This window comes from Monodelphis domestica, chromosome 5 (genome assembly GCF_027887165.1).
Source record: "Monodelphis domestica isolate mMonDom1 chromosome 5, mMonDom1.pri, whole genome shotgun sequence".
Taxonomy (NCBI): Eukaryota; Metazoa; Chordata; class Mammalia; order Didelphimorphia; family Didelphidae; genus Monodelphis; species Monodelphis domestica.
In genome coordinates, this window is record NC_077231.1 from 126889992 (window position 1) to 126909421 (window position 19430).

Sequence of the window (19430 nt, forward strand, 5' to 3'; positions counted from 1 at the left end):
GTGCACTGATTCTGTTACTTCAGGAGAAAAATTCAGCTCCCTGCAATTCTTTGGCCCAATTTGAGATTCCAAAAAACCACCCTCACTTTGGGGAGGCAGCTCAGGGGCTCAGTGGATTGAGAGCCAGACCTAGAGACAGGAGGTCTTGGGTTAAAATCTGGCCTCAGACACTTCCTGGTGGTGTGGCCCTGGGTAGGTCATTTAACTCCCATTGCCTACCCCTTACCAATCTTCTGCCTTCTGACAATAGGCATCTAAATGGATAATAAAAAACAAACAAACAAGGAACTTTAAAGAGACTGGAGGTTATATTTATAAGGCATTTCAGACTCCAATGTTTTATAAAAATCTCTGCATTCTATTGCATTTTACTGATTGTTTTGTTTAAGATTTAACTGTGATTTTAAGTTCAGATATTAATGTATTCAATGCTATTCTGTTATATGGAATCATTTTAATGTACTGGGTTTTAACTACTGTTAAATTCTTTTGCTTTTCCCCTATAACTATACTGAACAAACATCATTGAGCAAGCCCATATAAAAACAGCTTTTCTATTTTTGACTTTGTAAATTGTCACATAGAGGATAGATGGACTCTGTCAGAACGTTGCTACAATTGTATAAAACATCCTTTGGAAAATTTAATGAGCTAAATATCTCAAATTGATTTTGAGGGGTCTTTAGACATGATGTTTAGAATTTTTCTTAACAATCTCTGGTCATTTTGCCTGCCCCTAACACAAGGTAAGGCCCATTTTAGTAGCTGAAGTGAAATACAAATTTAATCCCCAACTCCCGTATTTATAAAAATGTGAATGGAAGCTGGGTAGTTAATCCCAGGGCATATAGTACCCCTGGATGACTCCCCAAAAGAGGAGCATCTCTCATTTATAACTCTTCAGCTCATTTTACTTCCACCAGAATTATATCTAGAATTCTTGATGATGTTCAAAACCCAAAATAAGTTTCACTTTGTTTAAAAATGTATTTGCCAAGGTTAAAAGATTTGCTACGTTTGTAAAAATTGTGACAAATATCCATCAGTTCATAGGTTTTTAAAAATGACATATAGAAACATGTAAAAATGATAGTGTTTCTTTGTTATTTTAATTAACTAGGCTATTCAGAATTTTGGGGATATTGATACCTACATATTTGTACTATTGTTTTTTATAAAAAAAAAAACAAAAAAACTGTTACTTTGTAAAATTCATTTGCTTGTATTCACAGTGGATCATGGCCAGATTGAAGAGGAAATGGATCTCATTTTTGGTTAGAAAGCCTTGTATTCTATATTTTCTTAGCTGACACAGTGTGTCAATGATTATAAGCTATATTTTTATTTTAAAAACTTTTTTATTATATTTTTTCTTGCATGTGCAAAATGTTATTTCAGTTTTTTTCTCTCCTTTTTATATTTGAAGAACACGTCACCAGTATTAAGGTTTTCTTTAACTTTTTGATTTAGCAGTAATATAAATTTAACATACATTTGCTATAATGTCAATGCATGCCCCAAAAGCTTGAGACTATAAAAATGATGGCACTGATTGTTTAAAAAAATATGGGACTTTGCTTAATGTGTCTGTCTGATTCCAGGACAAGATACACAAAAGAGCCATTGCACAGGGCCAAAGAAACCAATCCAGGAAGGACTGATGTACTTCTAAGCCAATACAAAGGACTTGATCCTAGTGTGAAGACTCAAGGTTGCGATGCTTAATATACCTTAAGACGTAGGTCTTCCTTGTATCCACGCTCTTTGTAAAAATACTTACAGACGAGTATCCCAAACTTGGCTCCTAAAGTGGCTCCTATAATCTAGTCCACTTTCTCTCTTTTACAGTGTGGCAAACTTTCTGTAGTCCTGGCTACTGGTTGGGTAAATGCTTACTTGCTTATATCATTTTAATTGGGCCCTGATTCAAGGACCTTTTATAGATTTATTTTTCCTTTACTTAGAATTTTTACACATAAGACTTTGATAGTCTATATTTTCATCCAGAAATTATCTTTTTTGTTTGGATTTTTCTGATGTCTTTTTAATTTCTCTTGCTAATTGATTCATATACCTTGTAACTCAGCCATGCATCCCTAAATGATCCCTGTGTTTTTCAATCACCCTCTTCAAGGGGGGAATGTATAAATATTATTATTTTAGATTGCACAGTTTAAATTCCTTTTGAGAAGAATTTTAGGTTAAGAAACATGCTGCCTCTCGGAATCCAGAAACTGAACTGTTTGGAGAAGACACCATGAAGATGCCTCCAGACCACAAGCTACATGAAAAGATCAAGAATGAACTTTGGGTGTGGTTGATTGAACATGTATTTGTATGTATACTCTCATGCCAAAGGGGACTGCCCCCTAACTCATTTTTTTGTCAATGCATCTAGCAATTATTGGTTTTGTTCTTTTTTCCTCTTATCCTCAAATTATTATAATCTTTAAGTTGATTATGTTTTCATGATCCTTTTGGGGAAACCTTTCCCAATAACGATCAAACAAGGGAATGTAAACATGGAGATTTGAACCTCAGACTTCAACCCCAGACCCTATAAGTCCTTGGCACTTCCCAGAATTCCCTATAATCTCACCTGAGTCCTCACCTGAGTGCAAGATCAGCATTTGTATTTAAACTGACTGTACCGCCTACTTAGGTCTCTCTGCTTCCGCTTCTAGGCACACAGGTCTCTCTACCTAGCAGGCAAGATGTAGTGACTGGTTGCATGTGCTTTTCTTATTTTGTATTTCTTTATTTCTTAATTCTAATAATCTTTAATAAACCTCTAAAATATAATACTTTTAGTAGAGAAACTAATTTAACTGTTACAGGGCATAGAGGGAGCTGAACCTCAGTTCAGTCATCCAACTACAAACGGTCCTTATCAGACCCCTGTTGGGTGACCAAAGTCTGAGGAAAGGCTTGTACTTCAGGAAGGTCCGTGTTTACCTACTCTGGGGTATCTTCAGTATCAATCCATAGAGAAGACATCCCAGTAGGCTATCATAAGGGGCTCATTTCTTGGACACCTCATTTTGTTCAAAAATAGCCTCTTGGCAGGGGGCATCTCTCTCCTTTGCCTCACCAGTAGCCATATTCCCTCTCTCCCTTCAACTCCTCCATTTCCTGCTATAAGCCCTCCGTATCCCCTGTTTTTTTAATCCATCCATTTTTCTTTATATATATTCTACATGTGGTCTTCAATGGAGTACTTCAGAGATCTTCTTTTCTTGATTTTGTACTAATTAAAATTTTTCCAATGACTAGGATAACAGGACATTCTTGTCAAATTTTCATATGACGCAAGACTGAGCAATAGCGAATATATTGGACAATAGTCTAGATTAAAAAATAATCCCCCCAACACTCTAGAATGTTGAGTTGAATATAATCAAATAAAATTTAATAGGAGTAAATGCAAAGACTTACACTTGGCTTCAAAATAAAATCTTTAATTGTATTAGATGAAAGAACTATGACTAGATAACAGCTCTTCTGAAAACAATCTAGGGGTCTTCATAGGGTACATGATCAATATGAATAAATTATGTGGTATATTAGTTAGAAAGGGCTAATGCAATTTTAGACTACATTGAGGACCTAAATTTTCCAGAGCTGTGGGAATCATAGTCCTGCTATATTCTTGCCTTGTTCATACTACATCTCCCCTAATATACTAATTTTTAGGGATGACATTAAACTGCCTTTGATTAAATTATACTCAAGAACAATGAATTTAAATATGTTAATAGATTCTAATAAAAATCTGCATCAGCAAACTACTGAAATATGTTTAAAGATAACCACAACCCTAGACTTCCATTTTCTATTTTCATATCACAACTAGTTTAGAAAGGCCACAAACAAGAAGAAAGATAAAAAGCTTTACTTTAGATGTGTGCGTGTGTGTGTGTGTGTGTGTGTGTGTGTGTGTGTGTGTGTGTGTAAGAAAACAATCATGGCTAGAATATAAAATAATTTTTTTTAGATTCCTATATCAGGATACCCAGTTTTATAGGGCTTTGACAGTACTTAGACACTTTCAAAGTCAGAGGAAAAAATGAACTTAACACCTAGTTAGCAAGAGTAAGTGGTTAAAATAAGAAGCTGCCAGATGGTGCTCTTCCTCATCCCAGCAGTCACATAGCAGATGAGAATTTCCCTGACCTAGCCATAGCAATCCTTGAGGTATCTAGTTTCTTATATTCCAGGTTAGTGTCCTGGGGCTCTATCTATTCCCTCCTCACCCTCAAATGAATTTGTCTTAAAAAGTCACAATGATTTGAAGTCACTTTTCAGACTTCTTGCCCCAGGGGGATTATTGAAGCATGCCCTAGTGCCATAACTTCTAGTTATGGCTTGGAGGGTATGTAACCAAGGCAACTCTGTGGCTCCAAGTAAGACTTTTTCTGTTGATAATCTATTGTAATGCCAATAATTGCAGCTGAGAATAGTTTCTGTTTGTTGTGTGAGACAATTAGCACTTGAAATAAAAGAACAGATTTAAATAAATTGGAGGACTGAACAGGATGACCTGCTCTCTTAGGAACAAGCAACAGTTTCAGAATATGACTGACTGGTGATTTTTTTTTGTAGCAGCCTCTAGAGTAAGAGAGAAATGCCATCAAATATTAAACTACGTCTCCTTTATAATTACTATAGCTGTGGTGAAAACAATTTGTTTCTTCTCAACTCCTATTTGAATTCTTTAACAAATCCAAGTCTGCAAAATGGTGATATTACATTTTAAACAGTACTTTTATTCAAACAACTTGTCCCCATGTGTGATATCTTTTGAAAAATAGTTTCTTCCCAATTACAAGCAGTGTCTTTTTTACAACGCACACATACATGCGTACACACACACACGCTGCACTTTAAATAATTGTTTCATTTCATGTAAAGTATTTGTGGCCCCAGGTCTGTACATTCTTTTCCTCACCTGTAAAGTGTTTTCTGCTTTCCAAATGAAAATCACTATGTGAGATATTATTACCATCTCCTGACAACAGTATTGTACAAACTCATAGCCAGTGTTAATTAACCTTCAGACCCATCACTCTTACAGATTTTTTCTTAAGTCTCAATTAATCTTTAGTGTTCCAAGGAGAAATACATTTGCCCTGAGTCAACTATGCTTGTTTTCAGTGACTCACTATTTATATAATGCTTTCCATCTAAAAGGCACTATATAAACATAGTAATTAAAAAAAAAAAGCCCACAGCATTGAAAGATAAATATGGTAACTCTTTCAGAAATGAGGACACTGAGGCACTTGCCATTTTAGTAACTTGAATGATGCCTTATTGAGAGGTAGTGCTATCTTCTAGTTTGGAATTTAGAAATAGACTTTATTTTATTTTTTTTTTAGGAGAAGGAGATAATGCATTTACTAATTCTTTCAATTCACATATCCTAAATAATACTAGGTATATGCAAGATAATGACATTATGAAACACTTGAAGTGTTTTATATTTTTAAAAATAATTAATTTTTTTCCAGATTACATGTTGGTGCAATTTTCAATAATCATTTTCTACCATTTTGCAGTCCATGTTCTCTCTCTCCCTCCCACCCCTTCCCAAGGTAGCAGTTAATATATACAAGTTGTTCATGTGTTTTTATACAATACATATTTCTATGTTTATGTTGTGAAAGAAGACACATATTGCTTACCATCAAAAATGTTTGTGAAGAAAATAACATGAAGAATGGCATGCTTCAAACTATTCAGACTTCATCAGTTCTTTCTATAGCAGTGGATAGCCTTTTTTGCCATGAGTCCCTTAGATTTTCTTGTCTCCTTGCATTTCTGATAATAGTTAAGATAATCACAGTTGATCATCATACTTTGTTACCATGTACAATATAGAAATAGAGTTTAGTTCCAAAGTTTATTCCCTAGTAAAATTGGAAAGGGTCTGAAATGTTTGGAAATAGAAATGAGAAATATGTGTACAGGGCTAATGGATAAAAAAGGCTGGCTCTAAGAAACTGAGAAAAAAGTTTAGTGATATGTAAGTGGCCACTTAAAAGTGAAGAGAAAAAATATGTTCTCTCTCCTCACAGCTGGTGAATCTTATAGAAAGTTGGAAGTTCATTTTTTTTTTAAGCTACTGATGATTATCTACTTGGTACATAGCAATAGGCATACTGGACCGATGGCTTACTATACTTTTTTATTCCCTTTCCTCAGCTGGCAGAATAGAGTAGAGGTGGTCCATGAAGAAGCTGAGAAGCTTGGCCATGAATCTAAGAAGACCAGAGTTTAAAAGTCCACTTTTGAAAGAGAATGACTGTGTGGCTCTGGGCAAACCACTTAATCTTTCAATGCTCCAGGGAACTGGCAGAGAAGGTCCTGATCTAAATTAATAGAGGAAACTTCCTTACCTGTGAATTCCCTAGACTAATAAAATCACAGGTCCATTCCATATCCCTCTTTATGTCTGAGATGGCATGTGAAGAGAAAGGACAAAAAAGGCAGATTTCAGCTTGATATGAGTTCTTTCAGTGGAGTGGTTCCATAAAAAGTAGTTGACTTTCCCTCAGATGTAGTTGGAAAAACTTCTGATGTTTCACAATGAACCTTTTTGATCATAGGTTGTGTTTGTGTTTCTGTCTATAGATGCTCCAACTTTCTGCCCCTGTCTCTCCCCCTCCCCAACCTCTGAATTCTCCTAGACTTAAAACCTTCTACCTAGAAATGTACAGCTTCCTAGCTAATCAGCAGCTCCCTGACTGTCGGAGAGGTGGGTATGCAAAGGAAGGGACTAGCATTTATATAGTGCTTCCATACATATAAATTATTTCCTCTTTTACCCAGATCTGATAAGAATAAGGTACTAGCATTACCAGCCTGAGACACTGAAGCAGCTGTACTCTACAAATCTGATTAGATCATGACTATACCTCTTCCCTCCCTGCCTGCCTTCCTACTTTCCTCCTGATCTCTCATTCCCTCTTCCCTCCCTCTTTCCTCTCTTGCTTGCTTCCTTCCTCTCTCTTTTTCTTTCTTCCTTTCTTCCTTTCTTCCTTCCTTCCTTCCTTCCTTCCTTCCTTCCTTCCTTCCTTCCTTCCTTCCTTCCTTCCTTCCTTCCTTCCTTCCTTCCTTCCTTCCTTCCTTCCTTCCTTCCTTCCTTTCTTTCTTTCTTTCTTTCTTTCTTTCTTTCTTTCTTTCTTTCTTTCTTTCTTTCTTTCTTTCTTTCTTTCTTTCTTTCTTTCTTTCTTTCTTTCTTTCTTTCTTTCTTTCTTTCTTTCTTTCTTTCTTTCTTTCTTTCTTTCTTTCTTTCTTTCTTTCTTTCTTCCTTCCTTCCTTCCTTCCTTCCTTCCTTCCTTCCTTCCTTCCTTCCTATTATGCAAAGGAATACAATAGATATGAGTTATTTAGATCAGATCTTGCAAAATTATTTATACAATTATTTATATCTCTCTATACAAGAGACTGAAAAAATCCTCATCACAAAATGAATTTATGTTGGATTGTGTGTGAGCAGAATATGTGAAAAGAAAATTTTCTGAAGAATGATAACCAAAGGGTAATTCTAAATAGCAATGTTTTGACAAATGCAGCTAACACATCTAGGGAAATGTAATCTGAAGCACAGATATTCAAATGGAAGAAAAAACTTGGAAAGTAGTCATTCTGAAAGGGCCTAGGGGTGATAACAGGCAGCAAATTGGCTATGAGTATGTAATGTAATATGATGGAGAGAAAAAAGACAATGAAATTTTGGGTAGCATAAGCAAAGAAATCACATTATATATCAAAATACTACAGTCAACTCTCTTTATACATCATGGTGAGAGCACTCCTGTAATACAACATTTGGCTCTAAGCATTTCCACATGAGAAAGATGTTAATAACAAAGGGAATTCAGAAATGAACAACATAAGTGATCCTAAAATCTTGCCAAATTGATTTATTAGGTTTGAATGGCAAAACAACAGCCCAGAGATGTGTGTGTGTGTGTGTGTGTGTGTGTGTGTGTGTGTGTGTGTGTGTATAAACATATATGTATCTCTTACAAATCCCCATTGACTTAGCAAAATAATTAGAGTCCTTTTGTGGCTCTGCTGTGAAGGACAATAATTTCCTAGCTTACCTAGGATTGTCTGCTTTCAAGAGAAGAGTAGTGAGGCTAAAATATTGAGTGAGGCCCCTGCTAGGAAATCTAAACATGCACAAGTTATGTAGAAATGAAGCATATTTGTGACTGTCATCAGGGAAAATAGTACTCACTAAAGAGTCCTCTTGACAAGGGATAGAGAGGAGATTCTAAGTGTGGAAAAGCAGAAAAAAAGTGATGAATCCAGAGTAAGAGGATCTGGGTTAGAATCTTCTTTCTTCAGGTTGGATGTGATCTCTACAAGAACTACCTTAGAGTCATTCTTGGACATTTATTTAGAGATTAACTGTTGTGTGAGGATTGACATATGATCATAGATTTAGAGTTTGAGGAGGCCTTAGAGGCCAATTCATCCAAACCTCTTATTTTATAGATAAGATAACTGAGGTCCAGAGAATTTAAGTAACTTGAACTATGTTATTCAAGTAGTAAGCAACAAAGGTAAGAGTTGAACCCAGTATCTCTGTTTCCAAATCCTTTCCTCTTTCATTCAATAGCTCATATTTCTATTTATAATTTACAAAGCATGATCCTCAAATAATCCTGTAAAGGAGGAAAGGCACAGATTATTCCTTAAAAAAAAATCCAAAACCTTCCATCTTACAACTCTAAGATATAAGGATAAGGGCAAGGCAAATCAATGGTTAAATGACTTGCTCAGAGCTAGGAAGTGTCTTAGGTCAAGTTTGAACCCAGCTCCTTCTCTTCTGACTCCAGGCCTTGTGCTCTATCCACTGGGATCACCTAGCTGCCCCCCCAATTTTTCCTGTTTTACAGATGAGGAAGAAGAGGCTCAGAGGGAAGAAATTACTTTTCCAGTGTCTCATTACTAGTAATTGGAAGGACTCAACAAAACCCACCTAACTCTATTGCCTCATGAATTTTTGAAAGATATTAATATGAATGCTTTGGAATACAATTAGCATTTATGAATTATCCACTACAGAAAAAATACTGTAGAATCAAAGAAAAAGCAAAATAAAAAATCAATCTTTTCCTCAACAAGTTCACATTCCATTGACATGCTTAACATGCTAATAATATTCAAGGAAAGTTACTTAACCATATTAAGGTAAGTAACAGAATGAAAAGAGAAAATGAAAAAAAAATTGAACTGAATTGTAGGGTGGGTTCAATCAGCAATGTTGTGTTTGTCCCATGAAAGGTAGGACATTTTGAATAAATGTAATATGATTGGAAAGGTATAGGAAATGAGTTTTTTTAAATTCCTAAATGCCCTATAAGTGATTATTATATAATAAGGAAAATGCTATTTTCCCTTTTAAATGCCACTTGAAAGTAAAAGGGAATATTGCATGCTTCAATTTTCTTTTTCAGTCTTGTGATTTAAATACTACAACAGATTTGTGGATTCCTAGGTGTAAGTATTTTCTCTTTTGGTACAGGAAAAAAAAAGGAAAACCAACCCCCACTCCCAAAACCATCTCCAAAACGTTGTCCACCTCATCACAAGCATGTATCATTCTTGTTCAAGTCTTCCCATAAGTCCTTTATAGAGACTTCTAAGGTATAGGAGGTTTTCTTCTGAATCTCTTAATATCTCTTGGATCCTATGGAAATATTCAAACTGTTTACTTTCTGTCTTAAATTTTCATTTCCTGACACTGGACTTTTTTTTCTTTTTCCTTCCTTCCTTCCTTCCTTCCTTCCTTCCTTCCTTCCTTCCTTCCTTCCTTCCTTCCTTCCTTCCTTCCTTCCTTCTTCCCTTCCTTCCTTCCTTTCTTCCTTTCTTCCTTCCTTCCTTCCTCCCTTCCTTCCTTCCTTCCTTCCTTCCTTCTTCCCTTCCTTCCTTCCTTTCTTCCTTTCTTCCTTCCTTCCTTCTTCCCTTCCTTCCTTCCTTCCTTCCTTCCTTCCTTCCTTCCTTCCTTCCTTCCTTCCTTCCTTCCTTCCTTCCTTCCTTCCTTCCTCTTCCTTGTTCTTTCTCTGTGTCTTTTTCTTTATCTTTCTGTCTGTCTGCCTCTCTCTGTCTCACTGTCTCTGTCTGTCTCTCTGTCTCTGTATGTTTGTCTGTCTATCTGCCTGTTTGTCTTTTTCTGTCTCTCTCTTTCCCTGTCTTACTTAAGCTAAAAGTATAGGGGCAACTCAAAGGACTGGTTCTTCTCTGAGTGGCATGAGAACCATGATCATCTCTATTTCCAACTTAGATTGCTTGGGTTCTCCTTGGACAACCTGGGGACCTCTTACCTCTTTCTTCCCCCAACCCAACAACCACCCACCCAGGTTCATCATATCAAGTTCAAGATATCTACCAATCTGAGATTCCTTTAAAGTAGGAGTTTCAGAACAGATGTGCCATCACATCTCATCAACTTTTTCAATGATACAATATTTTTCCTTTGTGAGGTTTTTAAAAAATATAACATTTATTCTATGTAAATCATCAAGGGAAGTATGCTGCAGTCTGATAATGTGCACCATGAAATGTTCCTATGTCCTATATCTTGATTCTTCATGAGAGTATAGTGTTCACTAATTCATAAATAATAGCATGAACAGGAGGATAATTTGTTATTGTGATAGTTCTATGACATCATTAATAAGAATATTCTCTCCAACAATATAGATCAGAACTCATCTACAACTTCTTATCTATGGTTGCCTATAAATCTTCCCCAGACCTGCCCAGTGTATCGGAGGCTCATTTTTACATCCCTTGATATTGCATGAGTATGAGTAGAACACTTATCTATTAGTTTATTCTTTCATTCAACAAAGATTTATCTAATGCCAGATGCCAGATACTCCTAAGCAATGGAGATACAAAAAGAAGCAAAAATGGTAGTTCAGGAGTTCAAAAGAACTTAAGGAGCCTGAAAGGCACTCATATTCTGATGTAAATACCAGGTACATACAGATATGTATACAAAGTAGTTGGAAAGTTATCTCTTAAAGGAAGGCAATATTAACTGAAATAGAAGATTCAGAAAATAAGAGACTTTCTGTGAAATGTAGTCTGAGTCTTAAATGAAGGCAGAGAAGCTAAAAGGTAGATTGAGGAGAGAAGATTTCAGAAATTGAGTATACTCAACGCAAGGGCATAGAGCTGGAAGATGGTATGATACATTTGAGGAAGAGCCAGTTGGCCAATATATCTAGATCACAGGGTATATGCAAGGGAGTAAAGTATAGGAAGTCTGGAAAGGCTAGAAGAGGCCAAACTATGAAGTCCTTAAATGCCAAAGAAAGGACTTTATATTTGATGTTGGTGGCATCAGGGAGCCATTAGAGGTTATTTTGGCATGGACAGACATCCCTTAGGGAAATCACTTTGGCAGCTAGGGTTGGATTGAAAGAAAGCTGAGGTATAGATATGATTTGGAGAGCTAATACAAGCAGTAATTTTTTCTGTCCCTATCTTGTCTCCCTCCATTTCTGTTTCTGTCTTTCCATCTGTCTCTCTATCTCTATCTATGTCTTTTAATACCCTTTTTTTTCAGTCCTGCCTCATTCTTGGTTGGTGATACATTGTAATTTACTAATACCCATTATGTGGTATTACATTTGAGGTGGTTTGAAACTTTGATTTTTGGCAAACTGGTATTCCACTTGGATTTATAAATCATCACCTGAAAAATGTTGATGTTAAGAATTTGGACCCATCAAAGTGACAAATGTTGGAAGGGATGTAGAAAAATGAGGACATTTAATGCACTGGTGATTGAGCTATGAACTAGCTCAACTATTTTGGAGAACAATTTGGAATTATACCAGAGAATTATGAAACTATGTATACACATAGACCTAGCAATACCATTGCTGTGATTTCATTTGTGGAAAATCTTCTTTTTCCTTATGTATGGAAATGGTTGCTTTATTTTGATTTGTGAGCATTTGGAACAATAATAAAAAATTGAAAAATGCAAAACTTAAAAAATAATTTGGCCTTTATTTCAGAGAAAAACTTAAAGTAATTAAAAGCACTGTTTAGTTTACAAAATGCAAACCAATCAACTTTGCTTTTTTGTTCAAATATGAGTTGGTCTTTCTGATTTCAAGGACAATACTTTATTCACTATGCCATATAGTTGCCTAAATTTTCTTTAGAGAAGTATTTCTGCTGGCCTAATTCAAATGCTATTTTATATTTGACAAAAAAAATGAGAACCTGTATTTTCAATTGACCTTTCAGTCAATCATTTTGTAAAATGTAGTCTATTTTAGACAGCTATTCTCTTCCTCTATAAGTTGCTTTTTCTACCTTCATTAAGAATGCTTTCAATCCGTGTGTAGATTTCTTATAAATTTTTTATAGATTTGTTAAAGTAGATACATGTGTTTATTATTATCAACTTTTTTTATTCTAGCCTTAGTTCAGTAATAAGAAGATCTTGGATTTTTCCCAAGACTTTGGTATCCTATCAGATTCCTTTTTTTTTTAATCCCTTATCTTCTGTTTTAGAATCAATACTAAGTATCATTTTAAGGCAGAAGAGCAGAAAGGGTGTGGCAATTGGGTTAAGTGACTTGCTCAGATTCACAAAGATAGAAAGGGTCTGAAGTTAGATCTGAACCTAGGACTTCTGTTCTCCATGTATGCTCCTCTAACCTCTGAGCCACCTAGCTGCCCTTACTCTCAAAGTATCTTGAAAATCAGTTCCTCAGTAGCCATAAAATGGTGTCACTTTAAGCATAACCTCAGTACCTAGTTTAGTCTAGCTGTTCTTCCAATCTTTTTCTTAAGTCCATTACTACATCTTCATTTAATGTTAGAGTTCAAGTGGTAACTCCATTGTCATTGATAAATAAATTGGTTTATTATAGAAATATGTAGATTTAAAAATCTATTCTTTGTCCATCTTGGAATTTCATACTTAAATATCCACAAAATGATTTGTCTTAGATTTCTTGCCAAGCTTTCTGTAAACTTATTTTTCCTTCTATTATTGCTGGCTATTTTATGAAATGATGCTATTCAAAATAATGCAGCATTCTCATCTGTTAGATTTTATATATGAACTTATTTTCTAAATTTGGGTTGCCCTTGGCTCTTCTTTTCTCTCTACTTGGCAAGAAGATTAACTGTTTTCTGGATAAAGTGATTTCTATAGACTTTTTGGTCTTTTTAGTGTGGCAACTTATTTACATTGGTTAAACTTCCTTAGGGATTGATAGTTTATTTTTCATCTGTTTCCTATTTTTGTCATCAACTTATTGTTTAAATATATTTTTAGTTGAAGTTGTCTTAAATGTATGCCATATCTTTGCATTTCTATCTTTTCTTCTAATTTGGTGTTGATTTTTATCATTGCTCTAACAAGTTGGTGATCTAATTGTACTCAGAAAGTTAATTCAGAAATAGAATATTGGTATAGAGGAGGTGTATTTTTGTGGTAGTGAATAGCTTAGATTTATTGAAATCACCATATTATCTTAATTTTGATGTAGTCTGATCTCTCCTCTAATTCAATCATAGGTCCAGTCCTTTGTCCATTTCTAGTTCTGTTCTGATGGACTCACTAAAATAGGTTAACTAACTGTATGAAATAATCTAGTTAGAATGCATTTTTCATCCACTTTTTCACTGAGTTGATGGTTAGATTGATCTCTTTTAAATGACATGTTCCAGTGATCAATGTGATTGACATGATATCATCCCCTACTAGGAGCATGTATAGAATCTTTCAGTAAAAGACTAAATCAGGGCAGCCTTGAAGAAATGTGTAAATATCTGGAGGAATTCTGGGAAATTGACAGACAGTTAATCTAGGGTACAGTTCTTACTTCCATCCCCTAAATAAACAAAATAGTGCCAAAGGTACAAGAATATCAACAATGGCAGGATGAGGAAAAATTAAAGAATTTGTCACAAAGTTATTTCAATAGAAATGGGTCCTGACACTTTTGACCAGTTTTCTTCCTCTCTCTTAACTGGGGGCATTTTTCAATGGGACTACTCCATTTCCTTTGTGACTTCTGCATTTTTAGGTACCTTCTCTTGGAGTAAACTTTATAGCAGTATCACAGCAAGATTCTCTCCCAGGAGGGATTCTCCCTAGACCAGCCTTCTGGCTTTGGAGGAATGGAAGATAAAGACTAGATAGTATTAGAAAGAGGGGCAAGGAAGTACTGTACTGTCTAATTAAGAATTAGATAAAATGAAACTGGAAACTAGGAGGACTGAAAGAAAGGGAAATGAAGGAAAAAAACTAATGGATAGCATTCTCAGAACCTCCCCTAATTCCAAATATTGCATTAGAAGACCTTCTCCGAACTTCTCAACAAACCTCAAGGAATCAGATTATGGCCCGAAAAGAGCTTATTTCAGAGAATAGGACCAGAAAAAATGGACAATCAGCTTGATTATGGTGTCTCCAGCTCCCTTTAGCAGTATCTTATTAGCTACCAATATCCCACTGAAGGTTATATATCTCATTCAACTCTGTGGTTTAGAACAGGCAGTAAAATCTGAGACATGAGCATAAAAATGATGCCCTTATAGAAGTGAAAGGAATGGTAGTAAAAAGCATCTTTTTAGCAAGAGAATAGAGATTAATACCTCAGAGAGAAAAAGAAAGAACAAAAGATGCATAAAAATAGTTGTGGTGGCAAAGAATTGGAAACTGAAACCATCATTGGGAGGATGGCTAAATAAGTTATGTTGAATGAATATGATAGAATATTATTGCAGGATTAAGAAATGATGAAGGGGACACTTTCAGAGAAAGTGATGATGATGACAAGGTTTGTTGGTCTGAACAGTTCTTAAAGAAGTCATGCTGTCTCTCATTGGTTGCTATACTCGATATTTACTCACCAGTTCTTTAGTAATATGTTTAGTTTTTTTCAGGAATAACAATCAAGGTCAGAGGTCCATAATTTATAAATGCCTCCTTTTTTAAAAAAAAAAGATGTGATATTTGCCCTTTACTAGACCTGTGATATCTCTCATATGCCTGGCAGTTTTTAAATATCATCCACAGTCCTTCAGTATTTGAATCTGCTAGTTTTTGTAATACACAGGATATAATAATTCTTCTAAGACATATGATTTAAGTATCTCACATTTAACTAAATCATTTCTTAACATCACCTCCTTATTTATCTTGGATACCAACTCCACAGAAACAATTTTTATTCTGTTCTCCCCATCCCAAGACTATTCTCCTTTGTTGAGAAAAAAAGAAGTAAAATTAAAATTAAGCAGCCTTTCCTCTTTGGTTATAAATTATCATCATCTCATCTATAAGAAAGTTATCCCTCATTGTATCTTTATTTTTACCTCTAATATACTTTAATACCTCTGTTGTTGTCATTCATGGATTTCTTCTTTTTTAAAAGTCTGATGTATGTGTTTTATTTTTATATTATAAACATTTATAGATAATTCCCACATCAGAAGTTTGTAACCCAGTTAAATAGTTGAGTAAAAGAAACGATATGGTGACTTCATTTAAAAGCATATTCAGGGATTGCTAATTAGCACACTGGACAGAGTGCCAGATGTTGAGTAATGAAGACCTGGGTTCAAATATGACTTGAGATGGTTTCTAGCTGTGTAACCCTGGGCAAGTCACTTAGCCCCAATTGCCTAGCCTTTAGTGCTCTTCTGCCTTGGAATGAATACTTAATTGATTCTAAGACAGAAGGTAAAGGTTGAAAAAAGTCAAAGTATACTCATATTTGTATTACTTTCAACCTCTATTTGAAGAAATAATAAAAATAGAAAATCATTTTTTTCTCCATCCCATCCCACATCCTACTGGGAGAAAAAAAAGAAAGAATAAAATTTCTTGTAATAGATATTCATAGTCAAACAAAACAAATTCTCTCATTTCCCCCAAATTCTCTTCCATCTCTTTCATTATATATATGTATATATACATATATAAACATAGGCATACATATATGTATATAAATAGATAGGAAGAGAGAGAAAAAGAGAGAGAATCCTAAAGATTTTATATACGTGGTAGAGAATATCTATATATATATATATCTATATATATATATCTCAATAGTTATTGATATCCTCTCTTGCCTTTTTTCCCCCCAGAGTTGATGGGATATTTTCTTCCATTTGTTTTTGGTATCTTCCCCTCCTTTACACACCTTTCATACCAGTCTCTCAAAGCGTGCACCACTGAGTCACTTCTAGCTTGGGTCTCTTCTACATGGACTTGGTCTAATCCAGTTGCTTTTCATCTTCTATATCCTGACTTTGCTTTCATAGTCTTTACATTTCTTTTTAAAATACAAGTTGGATGGTGATAAATAGGCTATTCAGACAGAGGGCTCGACCATGATAAAAGAAAGCAAGGAAAGCCTCTAGCACTTTGGGTGAAGCCTTTGTCCTGCACTTATGAGAGGACATGGCCAAGAATTGTGCTGGAGGGGCAGGCATAAGTAAATTGCAACCTATATCATTGGAAACCACTTCTAAGTCAATGAGATTACAGATCTGCTTGTATTATTAACTAATTTATGGAGACAATCAATTGAAGAATGGAGGGGTTGTGGTATCTTTTGGTGAAAAGTATCTACCGCAATGAAATCATAGAATTTTTGATATATTGAAGATACAAATACATTTCCCAGAATAGTCTTTAATTTAGTGTGATGTTTTGAAATGTACATACAAGTTTTATATCTAATTTTAAAAATTAAATAATAGTAGTCACAAATAATGTCTAATGAGAGCAGTCAAATAAAAAAAAACAACTGACATTTATATTTCTAGCTTTCCCTTCATTATCTCTGCTTTATAGCTCATAAAGAAAATGGCTTGTTTAGGGAAGTATGGGAAGATTTATATGAAGTGAAGCCTGGAATATAGTAGGCATTTAATAAATGTTTATTGATTGATGGATACAAAATGAAATAAGCAGAATCAGGAAAAGAATATTCAAAATAACTACAAAAGCACAGAGAGAAAGAAAAAACAACAAAACAATTGAAACTAAATGCTATAAATTTATAATTACCAATGCTGACTCCAAAGAAAACCTACAGAAATGTATTTTGCCTTCTTCTTTAAAAAAATAGATGTCTATGGGTATAGAAAAGTCTATATAATGGGACTTGGTTGAGATGCTGGTTAATTTTGCAGAATTGTTTTTTCCCTTCTTTATTTTATTTTATTTTATTTTATTTTATTTTATTTTATTTTATTTTATTTTATTTTATTTTATTTTATTTTATTTTATTTTATTTTTTTAATAAGGAAGCATTCTCTAAGAGAAGAAAAGGGAAGTAACATATATGGGAATGTAAATATTTTAAAATCCAAAATACCAGTATTTTTGTCTAACATTTATTTGCAAAAAATGAATTAATTGGTGTTAGACACTTTTTAAAAATTAAAACAAGGAATTTCCTGGGGAAATATAACAGGGCAGGTATCAACTCATTAGCTGTACATTTAGGGGAGAATTGCATTTCAGGTCCAGCCACATAGGGTTACAGTTTATAAGACCAAAGTCTGGAGAAACTTTAAACTATGGTTCCCTAGCAGATGGTACATCTATGTTTTCTAATAAAATATTTTCTCTGTACATAGTTATTTAAAAATAATAGCTCTGTATCATCTTTGGTAGTTACTGAATCTATCTTGTTGGTATTGTTTTTTACTGTGACAGCCCAAATTATATCTTCATTGGTTGGTTCATTGACCTTCAATGTGTCTGAATGGATTCATCTCCCATTCCTATCTCTCTTCCTTCAACTCAATGGCAAAATAAATGCTATTTCTTAGTGTTTGTTCTGGCAATTTGCTAAGCATTTAAAGATGCTGAACTTTCCCACTTCTAAACTGCTTCTGACTTTGAATGAATGTTGAGCTGTTGGAAATATCAAGAAGAGACTCAGCACTTTGTAGACTAGTTAAAAACTTGCATCTGTTAGTTATATCTTATTTATGAATTGTTGAAATACGCAATATTTATTGATTTGGATAAATGCATATATTGTTTATCATCATAATTTACATTATTTCTTCACATGCACATATGCTCTTTAATTTCTAGGAACTTTAATGAATAAGATGTTAAATTTATAGGAGAAATTATTATATTAACTTTTAGACTAAATGTGAAAGTTATCCCCAATTGTGAGACTTTCTCAGATTCATCCTCTCTGTGTGGTCACTAGACAAATATGGCTGGTCACCTGTGGGATTTAGGGCTACCAGAATAATTACCTTTCACTCTTATCTCCCACAGCCAGAAGAAAACATCTGCCTTTTGAATTTTGCAATGAAGGACAGAATTAAAACCCTACGGAGATCTCTACTGTTGTTCTGGCCAAAAAGAAAGAAAGGAAAAACATAAATATGGAAGGCAGGAGAGAACATTTCCAGTTCAAATGAATGGCAAAGCATTATGTCATAGAACCAGAGTAGGAAGGGATCCTTGAAGTCATCCAGTCCCATCACTACCTTATCCTTGAATAGCATCAACATGTAAATGTAATTGAAAGTATTTGAGGATAATAGAAATAACTTTAAACTGACATCCATTCTTCACTTAAATAAGTGAATACAGACAAATTTTGGCTTAAAAATACCACCAGTTTTACTTGTTTATTTAAATAAAAGTCATATAATTATTTTCTACTTTTTTTTGATAGAAAAGATCACTAAGCAACAATTTGACCACAAGCACCTTTTGAGTGATAATTAACTTGCTATTTTTTTTCTGTTTTCTGTTACCATAAATATTCATGACACATTTCCTATCAAATTGTAAGTTCTTCAGAAAACACTGTTATCAGTATAAGAAGAACATGAATCATACAGATAAAGCTAATTGGTTAGTATTTTTTTCTCCTTTATTTTAAATAAAGCTGTTGGAGGTTCCTAGGGTAATGAAGAGCTTTGTTGTTATGACAACTGCTTATTCCTTTCCCTTTGAATAAGCTTGCCATGGGTTAGGCAAATCATGGGGAATAATTAAAACAAATGATAAGTGAAGACATATCTACTTAGAGAAACAAGACCATCAAAAATTTTAACTTTTTTTTGCCTGCTTTAGGATGGAATTTGCATAACAAGAAATTTATATCATCCAGTGAAAAAACATATATTAATATACAGGATTTTTAAAAACAGGAATCTCATAGCCTTCAACAGGGTCAACAGTTCCTCCTGGAATCTGTTCATCTAGTACTTATCTCCCATTTTTAATAATATTCTTTACTTAAAAGCTACCAGAACTCTGTAGGTGGTGTTCAGTCAGAGGAAGCGAGCATACTATGGCACTATTCAGTCATTTAGTTTATATGTTCTTATTTCCATCATGCACTTTAATTTTATTTCCATCAGTTTATTTCCATGTACTT

The 19430-nt window shown here is 34.4% G+C and overlaps 1 protein-coding gene across 1 annotated transcript in view; it reads left to right on the forward strand.

Annotated features, from left to right (window-relative positions):
* DERA (deoxyribose-phosphate aldolase) overlaps positions 1–3942 on the forward strand; it is a 187681-nt gene extending 183739 nt beyond the window's left edge. Inside the window, exon 9 of the mRNA XM_056799299.1 lies at positions 1602–3942. Coding sequence (XP_056655277.1) covers positions 1602–1661 — 60 coding nt within the window. The 3' untranslated portion in view covers positions 1662–3942. The remainder of the gene's footprint in view (positions 1–1601) is intronic.
* Positions 3943–19430: the final 15488 nt, after the last annotated feature.